Raw genomic sequence first — 12,612 nt, forward strand, 5'->3', positions numbered from 1 at the left:
TTAAAGATAACAGTATTGGTATTTATCACAATGTACTTTTATCCTCACGGCTCATTTAGCATCGGACAGAGTGTAATTCAGAAACGATGTTATCTGCTGTTTTTGACCTATTTTGTCAAGTTATTAAGGGATGGATGGTTATATGGATTCTTCTATTGTAGCTATGCCTTATTTAACATTTACCATGTTCGGCGGATGCCGCTACTGCCAACGCACCAAAATTAAATGCCTTTTACCTATCAATTGTGACTATCGCAAGAAAAGGCTGCAAAGCGATTTCTTATTTTGTTATAAAGGAATGGTAGGAAATGAAAAAATAATGTGAGGCAATTCAGAAAAGTAATGAAAAAAGGGAAAGTGGGAGAGATAAGACTTATTTCTTGCAGCGAAGATGTTTGCGATTAATTTCAGCAATATAAGTTGAATTTTTTTGTAGTATTTGAGGCATACCTGGAACGCGTGAAGTGCTGTTTGTGAAATGGGTTTTAGTTTATTTAATAGTCAACATTATGATTATATGAAGGGTTTGAAGAAATGGCGAAAAATGGAGATTGTAGATTAAAATATTGATCACAATGATATTGCAGTTGTTAAAAAGTTATTACAGAGAGAAATTGACCCAAATTTAATGAGTTTTTTTGCGAAGTTGGTTACCGTATAGTACTTTAGTAGTCATATTTTAGACAAATAGGAAACAAGGAAGCCAAATGGAAATGGTAAGTTATAAGGGGAAAACACTAAATGTGCACACAGCCAACATGGTGAATGGTTCTCCAGTTCAGTTCAGTTTAGTTCAGTTCAGTTTCATTTTTGAACATTTTTGCCATATTTTACCCACCTTTTTTATTTTATTTTTCAGAATTGTCCTTTTTTTAATTTATTGAAATGTGTTCTCATGATCTAGGAAATGAGTTAAGACCCAGTTCAAAATCTTTCAAAATCCATAACTCGGTGCCTAGTACAAAATATCCTTGATACTTTTTGAGAATCCCTACATAGATAAAGACAAACTTGACACTCTTTGAGAATCCGATCATTGGTTTAATCAAAGCAACACTTGACGCTCTTTGAGAATCCGTACATCATCGCTTGCGTTCGCTTCAAAATAGATGATATCTATCGGTATTTATTTATAAGGAGGATGCAATAAAGAATGTGGCAAATGGAGTTGAGTATGTTTTAAGTGCATTATCGTTTGGCAGGTGAGATGCACTGTCAGTGGAAGCAGCCTCTTATCCGTCCATCATAACCGTGGAGTATCAAAACGTAGGAAGCTTGTGTGTGTGTGTGTGTCTATCTTAGTGAGTAAAGTGCTATAAATTCCACGAAAAAGGTTCTTGCTTTCTATACAAACTACTGTAGCAATGAGATCAGATTGGGCGGTTTCAGTTTAAATCCATACACCCCCGATGGAAGACAGGACCGTAATCTCCCACACAAGGGTTGTTGGTTTCGGAGCCCCCCCCAGTCAGGTAACTCCATTTGAAATTCACCCTCCCAAACTTGGAATCACAGGAGATGTATATTTGAAATGGAGACCCCCTCCCCATTAAGGTAACCCCATTTGAAATTTACACTGCCAAAGACCTGGCCAAACGGCAAGAGGATGAAGCACCACATGAGACATATTACATAATATGAAACAAAGTTGCCTCATTTTCAACGGCATAGTTTGATATTGTATATTACAGTCATAGCTGAGTTGTTGACCTCAAAGGTGTAAGGGATGAGTTTTTGGTACCCAGTGTTTTCACAGGTCATTACATGAGTGCACACACTGGGGTCATAGAACTTTGGCATAACAGATTGCAATGTTTAAGATCAGACAGATATTGGTCCACCATGGGAATCGAAAACCTCACTTCACAAATAAGTTGCCGGTTATAGCACATGCGGGATAGCGCATCCAAATTTTCCCAAAACATATCGCGCGTCTCTCATTTCCCATCGAAGCATAGTGAGGGTCTTATATGCTTGCAACGTGATGCGAGCATTAGCGTTAACCCTATCTGATAATAAAAAGGGTCAGATTCACCGAGATGCCCAACTCAAGCGACACAGTGTAATTCTGCTAACAGGCAAGTCGGCATCGCTTGTTTTGTTGTGTAAGGGCGGAGTGGTATCTTTGTGACAATTAATTGTAGGATTTGGAAAGTTAGGTTGTTTGTATTGGTATGCTATGTAATGGGGCTTCGGTGTATGTTTTGGCAGTTTTGAACGGGGAACCTATGATTTTGCATTTTAGAGAGAACAGAGAGAGTGAGAGGTTTAGATGTGAATGGGTTAACAAATCAGATAGAGAAGGTTTTCAACTGACTGATCCGTTATTCGTTCTCAGGTAAAAAAAGGAAATCTGTGCAAAATTGTGCCGCATACGGGTGTATACGATGTCACCAACAGAAAAGGCGCCCTAGATAACTGTATGTGTTGCCGTGGTAATCTGAGAGGCCGAATTCCCTGTATGGCGGTATTGAAGAACACGATTGATCGAGTTTGGCTTCTGTGCAGCGCCTGTAATTTAGGTTAATTAAGCATAGAGATGGTCGCCGGTACTGCATGGTGGTAGTAGTGGTTTACAGAATGTAGCTAGTGCATACGCAAAGTAGGGGAGGGTTACCAGTAGTGGTAGGTTCAGCTGTTAATGCACACTGACTAAAATTGCTTATCAAGTATTTTATTTTTCATCACTGTAAGATCGCTACGATCTCAAACAATCTCATCCATCCTGACATAGTTCCTAACCCCTCATATGCTTGTATGTGTTATAGAATGACCTTTGAAAATTTGGGTACAAAAACTCATACTGCAACTTGAGGTCAAATTGTGAGATGTGGAGGTTAATGAACGATGCCTTCTGGTTTGAGGCTATTTTAGATGATTGTGGATGGTGTGAGATTTGCAGGAAACGGAATGTGGGTTAGATCATGCTTGATGATGAGACTGTTGTAGGGGGCAGGACTTTAAAAAAGTGAACCTGTAGGCCTACAATTTTCTTACGAAAAAGCTTGAACCCACAAAATACAAGTATGGTGAAAGAGTGGTGAAAAGGTGGATGTGCAACAAAAAAAGTCAGATTCACAGCCTTCAAAAAGCATATATATAAACATGATTATGACACAAATTTGCCATCAAACATTATTTTCATAGATTAAATTTCTCCAAAAGATCTTTTTGGTGGATTTGGGGGGTGTATATCCCATCCCCTGGATCCCCCCGGCTATGCGCCCGACTCTTAATGATAGCAATCCAAAACATCTTATTTCAGGAAAGTGACTTGTCTGATCCCTCCCTTCTTGAAGATGATGGCACGCCTCCAAAGAGATCAAAAATGGTATGTAAAAGCAATAATTTTTAAAACATCTTCAAGATCTATAATTATTTCGTAAATATATCTGAAATTTGTCCGATACAGTCCCTTAAATTGTCTGTTTCTGGGTACCATTCTAGGTTCAAAGGTCATACTTGTCAAATTTATTGGGATGTTCCATTTGAAACACATACTCCCCTTGTGGAAAATTAACTAGTCTTCCACAAGGGAGTATGAATTTCAAATGGAATTAGCACATTAACCAACTCGATTTGAAACTCGCCCTCCCTCTGCAGAATATTTGTGTTGAATGTTTCTCAGAGGGTGTATGAAATTCAAATGGAGTTGCCTGATGTGTTCATTCCATTTGAAATTCATACTCCCCCTGTGGAAGATATTTCTAACATATCTTCCACAAGGGTAGTGTGGATTTTACATGGAATAGCCCAGTTACCCCAACCAACCTACAGCAGGAACTGTGTAATAAATTGTCAGAAACCCTTGTAAATTCTAACCTTCTATGACAGTTACACCATAATTGTAAGGCAATAATCATGTCAAAATTCTGCTGCGCTGACCTCAGACGAACTTGCAATCATAAATCTCCTTTTTTTTTTACAACACTCCTTCACTTCTTCCTGAATTCAAAAGCTCTACCAAACAATAATGCTGACATTCTGAGCGAATACATGCTTGTGTGAATTTTCATTGGACCAGTATGTGTAGCATCACAATAGAATCTTAGTATCACACCACATTTCCCCCCTTCTTTCAGAAGATCACTAACTTTACCAGACCAGAAAATAGGGATGATGACCTGAGGCATTTACTGTCAACAAAAAATGATTTTTTGTTTGTTTGTGTAAAATGTTCACACTTTCAATGATTTGAAGCATTTCACTTGGTTTCAAAAGTAAGTTGCAAATTTTTGTTGCAAAAATCTCTGCTATTACTTGGGTTGTTGTCAGTTTTGAACAGCAGTATAACAATTAAAACATATTATAGAGAGCATTAGAGCGAAGGTAATAGTGACTGAAAAATTGCAGTAAAATAACTATACAGTCTTTGAATTGAATATACTGGACTGACCGTTGAGTTTTAACCATCCCCTTCTCAATTCTATAAAGATTGCTTTTGCCAGTGAACAGCGTCATGACCGAGTAGCTCAAAGGGTCAAGTTTGGAAATGGAATAGCATCAGCTTGAGCTCAAATTCTGTTGTAGAACTCTTGTTCCCTTTCAATGCCTAGGAGCTACTTTTCACAACAATGTGCAGTCTGTAGAGGCCAAGGAATTAGTAGGCTTCAATAGCCCAAGCGTTTAGGTTCAACGCCCGTACGTCAACTCCGGGCGGGAGTGGCTGAATGATCTCAGAAAAAAACGTCTCTCGCTATGCAAGCAGGCATCCCCCCCCGTGCCCAGTTGATTTGCAAGGCTAGCTGGCGGGGCAAGGCACACACGGCCGGAGTAAGGAGCCAAGACTCTAGGGTGGAATGGAGCGAGTCGCCTTCATAACCTCGCCTTGATTATGTCAGGCGTATTATTAGTCGTTTATTTCTTGCGGGGGACTATAATTCCAATGCGCTCTTTTAAAATATTGTCTTTTGCTGAGGCAAAGAGGTTTGTAGAGAGTCCCCCAGACTACCCTCAGCAGTTCATTGACCCAAGTTGCTTAGTGTAATTTATGTGGATGTTGCCCCCTGGGTGTGGTGTTAAGTTCTATTGAACATGCTAGGTTAATCATTGGGTCACGCTAAATTTATGCAGGGTTGGTGAACTGTGTTTCCTGGAGTTGAGACTGGCGACCTGGGGAAGAGACAGAGTGTCACCATGGGTTGGAAAATAGAAATGTGAGTCTCATTACCTGGCTCTGTGGTCTCAGACCAATGGTGTGAATATCAGAATGAGATGTAACACTCACAATTCTTGTGTAAATAGATTAATTGGGAAATGGGTGTAATTCTACCAAACTACATTTTTAAAATTTGTAAATTTGATGCAAAATTAATCAAATTTTATTAGTCTACCCAAATTTGAATGAAAATAATTCATTGCACAATTACTTATTGAAGGATGATATAAAGCAGGTTGACAATTTCCTTGTTTGTGTTCAGTACTAACTTCTCAGGCGCTAATGTTTGCTCATAGGGAGTGGTGTGTTTTAGTTCGTGATTGGAGTCTGTGCTTGCTAGCAGGCCAACACAATAGACATCTTATGATTTCCCACAAATACAACTTTAAACACTCAATTTACTTAAATACCTGGGCTGGTTTTAATCCTTAGCGTGAACATAGCATATGTAATCATTGATATTACTAGGCAGTCATTTGATTTGCTATACAAGGCGGTTGAATTTGGCATGAGGGTTGGGCCCTTAGGGTTGGGCTAATATCAGTCCATTTGAGTTTGCAGCTTTTGAGTTTGCTAGCGCTTGCCGCGCTGGATTAAGATTACGATCAGAGGTGGTGCAAAGGGATTGTGCAATTACTACTTTTCGAATAAAAATTACAAGAGAATAAATATGTTGGAGTAGAAAAGGGTACTTAGCCAAAAGTGTGTTAAGTAGGTGTACTCTGTACACAAATGTAAAGGGTGTAAATTTCATTATTTCTTCTAAATAGCCTAACATGCTTGCTACAAAATTTACATTGCAAGTGATGTGAATTTCCATTTAAAACCCATACTACCTCTGTGGAAGATGTTAGAAATATCTTCCACAGGGGGAGTATGAATTTCAAATGGAATGAACACATTAGGCAAAGTTACACCCTCAGAGAAAGATTCAACTTAAATCTCTCACAGAGGGTCGATGAGTTTCAAATAGAGAATTGGTTAATGTGCTGATTCCATTTGAAATTCATACTCCCCCTGTGAAATATATTTTCAAAATCTTCCACAGGGGAGTGAGAATTTTAAATGGATAAGCCCAATTCCCCTTAAAAGAAATGAGACAAACTTAAGTGCGAAAAAAAATTCAACTTTTCTGAACATTAAGGGCACAGAACATTTGTATCAATTAAATACTTGGCGACCCATTTCCATCTGTTTGTTTTCATTTCCTGCAATCCACACCCTCTGACTTCTGCTACGCTGTTTGACGCCTGTGCGCACATATGGGGAAGATTGGTTCACATGAAAGGTCAGAGGTCATTGCAAAGAGTTCAAACATGGCGGGACCAAACACTGAAAGTCATTTTCCAGCCAACACGAACAGTCGCCTATCGCGCTGTTTGGAAGAACACTCGACACCGCAGTCTCAGTTCACCGACTTGCACTCATTTGCATTGTGAAATTCGCCTAAGCGGGATTCATTACAATCCTCAGAGGTCTGTTTTGATCAATCTGGATTGTGTGTATTGTGTAATTGATATGTGACATAGATACGTTGGGCATGAGAGTATCGGCAGACACACTGCTGTGATAGATGTCACCTCCCCTGGTTTGCCATGATTGGCTGAGATTCATATTACTCTTTCGTTTTTGATTGCGTCTCGTAATTGCTCACTGGTATCGGGTTTTGGTGTATTTGGAAGTGTTGCAATATAAAAGTTAGAGTGAGTCCCGGGACCATATGGGGCTGTGCTGCGAAATGGATCACATTTACAGCTTTTTTGATAAATCAATGACTCCTCTTTCTGGCCAATTTTGGTATATGGATAAGTAATTTTTTCAAAACATTCTGAATTTTCTTTTTTTAAATAGCCCAATTTTGCCTCACTATAGCCCAAAATTTTATAATTTTCCATTCATTTGGGGGTAAGAATTCAGTCAATTTGTGTTGAATTTGACTAATTAGGTTTTGATTTTTGGCATATCTATGGGTCCAAATTTCTTGAAAAATTTGATATATTGATAGGTCCTCTTTCAGTTTCTCAGCATCACACCCTACCCAAAAAAATTGTATACTTGAGTACCTGCTGCCCTCCGGGATTGAGTTCAGTTGTTTTCTGTGATTTTTTTTTGTGATAGCAACAGTTTCATGCTGGCAATATTTAATTTCCCGTCGGATATTGAAAAAATTAATATTTGCATAAAAAAACTGTATTGCAACAATATTGGTGTTGATTTCCAATCATTTATATTACGCTGCAATAATATTTACTTTGCATTATTTCCACAATTGTGTCATGTTTGCGGAGTCAATATACACCTTTTGTTTGTTCCCATATATACCTTATTTTGGCAAAGATACTATACTACGAGTCAAAATGGTGTAATATCCAATGGCATCATTCAGTGACCTCCATATAGTAAAATTTGACCTCAAATGTTTTGGGGATGAGTTTTAGTATCCAACATCTTCAAAGGTCATTCTATGCATACAGAAGCCTATGGGGTAAAGAACTGTGTCCTGCAGATGAGAATGTTTAACTCTCTTCACACAGGTATCAACTGCAGACGACAAGTTTCAAATTAAAAAAAAAACACTTTTTCAGAATTGTAAATTTTCATTACCATATTTGGAACCAGCATGAAAAATGAATTAAAATGAGTAGGGCCTACAAACAAGCCTAGTATTGGTTCAGTGGTTCTTACGATAGCTTTTGATATTTTGATAAAATATCTCATATGTTAGACTTTTTATGTTGAAGCCTATGGCTAGCACGCGGAGTATTAAGATCCTGGTTGTGATGTGTATCAACATGATGTTGGTGGTAAAATTATTCCATCTCTTGACAACAAAAGCTCATCATGGCGTGTGTCCCAATTCCTGCGTGGATGTCTAAATACTCTATTCCATGTTACCATAATTCTACTTTGTCATAACATTTCTGACAAATGTATCTCGCAACGATATCATCAGTCCCTTGTCGCTACGTCGACATGATATTTTAGTTTTTGACGTTGTAAGTCAATGCCAGGTTTGCCATCGTGCATTTCTAGTACTTTATGATTTCCATTTCTACATTTTGTTTTCTACATTTTGCCTCAATGCTAGTCTCCTCTCAAGTTCTCCCATTTCTTAGCGAGTTATAATCGTACTATAGATTGCGCTGTGAGGGTTTTATCAAGGTAGAAGTTAAGAAAGTAAGGAAGAAAAAAAGAAAGCAGAGGTAATGTCTTTGTATAAATAGAATAGAGCATTCTGGGTAATCTACTCCTATGCCGAATTGCTTTCGTTGTCATCATTTCAGAAAGAGACCTTTTTTTTTTTACCAAGAGGAAATTGGAGCACTGAAATAACTTTGCCCGTCAGAGACTCAGCCTGCTTAGCCCCTAAGATATTTCATTTTGCCAAAACATTTTCAGGCACAATCATCTCAAGAAAATATGAAATGCAATGACAGAGGAAGAAGAAGATGATATCACTACGCTTCGATTTGGGCTTGAAATTCACCTTTGACCTAGTGAGGTAACTGGATTCCTGTTGAGTAAAGCGGAGACCGGGGGATTAGACGCAGGTGGAACATCTCGTACCACGACTGGCGGCCATTTTGCCATCATTAGCGGGGAACCTCTGCTCCCAATTTCTCTTGGCCGCTGCAGGCAGTAGTCCTTGGACGTGGCAATGTTATTCTTAGCTGCTGGCCACAGTTCTGACGAGACTAAAGAACTGTGCGAGATCTGTCTGATAATACTCTACTGCAGTTACTTAGGAAGAATAGAAAGAGTTTAGTACAACTTGAGTGGGATTACACATTGTGGAATGGTGGAAGAAAGTTTGGTGTGCAGCGGTAGTCAATCCTCTACTCATCTACTTCCAATAGGACTTCAATTTTTTATCGCTTGAGACATTTCTTTAAAGCCATAATGTACGATCTTATACAAAATTGGTTAATTTGTTTCAAACCTGATTTTGTTTGCTATATTTTGTAATGTTTACACATGTCCAAACTTGCACCTAAATGGAATCAGCCAAATTTGTTGTGCTTGTAGGTCAATAGAGAAATTTTGACATTAAGGTGTATTACGACATTTAAATTCATCATGGAACAAACCAAAAACAAAGAAACAAATAAAGAAACAAACAAAAAGCTTGCCCTTGAAATAGGATGGGAAGGCAACCCTGAGGGAACCCCAAGGAAACCACCCCAAAAGTGTTGGGTTTAGGAACAGAAAGGAAGATGGATTTTAAAACTACGAAGTGGAATTGTTTTACTTAGTTTGTTTTCGTCTTTTGTTGATAAATGTCATGTGATGTAATAATAGTTGTTGTTGTTAGTGTTCCTTATATGAGCAGATGACGTACATTACACAACCAAGATGTGCTTGGATCTTGGTTCATTCCTGTCTCGCAGTGCTAAGTTCCTAAATCCCAATACACAAGTGCATTAATTGTATGACCTTTTAAATGTGTTGGGTACAAAAACTCATACCCGGCCTTATGAGGTCCAATATTGAGTTCTAATGGTTGGATGGAGATTATTGAATTTTCACACAAATATGAGACTATTTTGACTCTCATTGATGGCCTTGCACTTGAATTGTTTGTGCTGGAAAAAATCTATTCAAATAATTACGGGTCAATAATGTGTATTGTTTGCTCGTCCATATATGTCTATATGTCGGCAATTCTGAAATATTGCAGCCATCACATTTGTGTACTAGATTTCATAAGCGAATGTAGGACAATGCTTAATTAAACCCCCAAAATTTTAATTAAACTCCTCGTCAAAATATTATCATGTGCAATAATCTCTTGTTTTGACTTGACACCATGATGTGTATCATGTGTAAGTAACCTAACAAAAAATAGTATCATCATCACAGGCACAGTTAATGAGAAGTTATATATATCAGTGTAATTTTTGAAATTGATTTCGAGTAGATGGGGATGACTTTTGATAACCAGGAAGTGCTGCATCAATTAATGAAATGTATGGGCATATAGGGAATACGGAACTCAGTCCTCTGGGTTTGGAATATGGGAGATGCTCTATGAGGTTGACATTTAGCCAGTCTCTCATCTATTGTTCAACGGACCTTGCTAATGAAAAAAATTCACCAAGGAGAGGAGAATTGCCGCAAGCATTGTAATATTTCCAGGCTATCGATTGTTTGTTGAAAGAAATTAGTGGTATGACACTGTAGAAATGGCAAGCCACTTCATTAAGGTAAGGGATGGAGGAGGTGGCCTTGAACTACAAGATGAATAGTTATGGATAGATATGGGTGGTTTGCTTTGGGCTCTGGAGCCATGTTGGTCCATACATACATGTATGGGGGAAGGGGGTTGGGAGCAATGAAAATTGCTAGAACTTGCAGCAGTTTAGCATTCTGGGATGATAGCTTCTTTGAACTATCAAAGATGAATGGTTAAATGGATGGAGATGGGTTTTATGGTGGCTCTAAACCATGTTGGTCCATACATATGGGGTAAGGGGGTAGGGAGCACTGAAAATGGCTAGAACTTGCAGCAGTTTAGGCAGCGGTTTAGCGTAGGGGTAGGGAGCAAAAAAGTTGCAAATACTTGCAGCAGTTTAGAAATGAAAGAACTATCTTTGAATTTTCAAAGATTAATAGTTAATGGATAGAGATGGGTTATATGGAAGTGGACCACTTATGTTGGTCCATACATATAGGGGAAGGGGTAGGTGGAAGGGGGCATCGTGAAAATTTCAGATGATGAATAACAGTGGTTGGAGAAGGGTTTCGAAGGCAGGATGGCTTTGAACTACAAGTTAGCTCCTATGGTCCATATATTTGGGAGGGGAAGAGAGGAGGCAACTCCATTTGAAATCTACATTTCCCTAGAGATTAAGGTCATGTCTTCCATAGGGGATGGATTTCAAGTGGAACAGTCCATTGCTTCACATTTGATACTCAGTACAATTTGCAAGGAATATTTAGTTTGAAAAAATCCAGAAATGTACTCAACTACCGTCGTGATGATCACATCACAAAAATGGCATGATGTATTCAGGGGTATGGTGTATTATACTAGGATTAAAGAGAAATTCCCAATGCAATGTGCCAGGATGACTTTTTGCTCAATAGCATGGAATATTTAGTTTGAAAATGGTTGCAACTACCCCCTGATAATATATATCGACTGCTCAGTGCCAGAAGTGGGTAAGTGCAATAGCTGCCATGTGTAGCTGCGTACAAAATACTGTGTGTAAATTGGCAAATGTTCACAGGGCAGCTATTGTACTTTCCCACTTCTGGCGCTGAGCAGTCAATATAGGATTGTTACATTACAAAAATGCCTTGGTATGCACATTGTAAGTAGGGTTATATAGAAATTCCCAACGCACTGTACAAGGATGACTTTTTTTGTTCAATTATCATTTCCAAGTGAAATCCGAGTCGTTCCGTGGGGAAATTTGGTATTAACGGAAACAACAAGGGAGTATTTGAAATAATAAAAATTCCTTTAAAAAAGGAATGGGGTGTCCAATGGGAGCTTTGATGTGACGTGCTGAAATACCATAGGGAATGATTTGCTTCACTAATTAGCTATTTAGTTGTAGATTTACTTGATAAAGTGCAAGTATACCTCACTATAAGTTATAAGACTTAATGATATCATACCAGTGGCATAGTCCAATGACCTGCATTAAACAAGCTAAGCTCGAATTTTGACCTCAAGTTATGGAGTATGAGGTTTTGTACCCACCCATTCAAAGGTCAATATGTCTATGTACAAACATATTGGGGTTATGTAACTGTGTCCTGATGGGTAAGCATGGTTGGGATTCTAGTGCGGTCACTAGGAACCACAACATTCTCATCTATGTCTCTATCAGGGCACAGTTCTTTAACCCCAATATATTTGCACATTCATTCAATGACCTTTGAAAATTTGGGTACAAAAACTCATACCATGCAACTTGAGGTCAAATTTTTGCACTATGATTGTTTAATTGATGTTTTTGAACTTTGCAATTGAAATGAGGTCATTGTGGTCCATAGTGCAGTGTCTGTATGGGATGACACTTTTGTGTTGCTGCTGACTTGGGATCTGCACATCTTTGAACAGACAATTTTGAGTTGAGAGTTGCTGCGAAATGCAGCCCCGCATGGATATCAAAAAGTAAATTTGTCAAGATATTTTCAGCTGATTTCGTAGAAGTCGAGAATAAATTTTGTTACCTAATAATGTCTGCTTGGTTTAGAATTCTAAGAAACTTTGAAAGTGTTGAGCTCAAGGTTGTTAAAGGTATGCAAAGAAAGTATGGTGTATTGTATTATGATGTTGTTATACATATCGGCTGCTCAGTGCCAGAAGTGGGTAAGTGCAATAACTGCCATGTGTAGGTGTCGTGTGTAGATGAGTATATTGATATACTGTGTGTAAATTGCCTAATGTTCACAGGGCAGCTGTTGTACTTGCCCACTTCTGGCACTGAGCAGTCAATGTA

At 38.5% G+C, this 12,612-nt stretch overlaps 1 protein-coding gene across 1 annotated transcript in view; it reads left to right on the forward strand.

The window, feature by feature from the left end:
* The window catches only part of LOC140146463 (uncharacterized), a 384,283-nt gene that overhangs the window by 37,464 nt on the left and 334,207 nt on the right, over positions 1–12,612 (forward strand). The window contains 1 exon segment of the mRNA XM_072168322.1: positions 3,266–3,331. Coding sequence (XP_072024423.1) covers positions 3,266–3,331 — 66 coding nt within the window.

The sequence above is a fragment of the Amphiura filiformis genome, chromosome 2, assembly GCF_039555335.1.
Source record: "Amphiura filiformis chromosome 2, Afil_fr2py, whole genome shotgun sequence".
Classification (NCBI taxonomy): Eukaryota; Metazoa; Echinodermata; class Ophiuroidea; order Amphilepidida; family Amphiuridae; genus Amphiura; species Amphiura filiformis.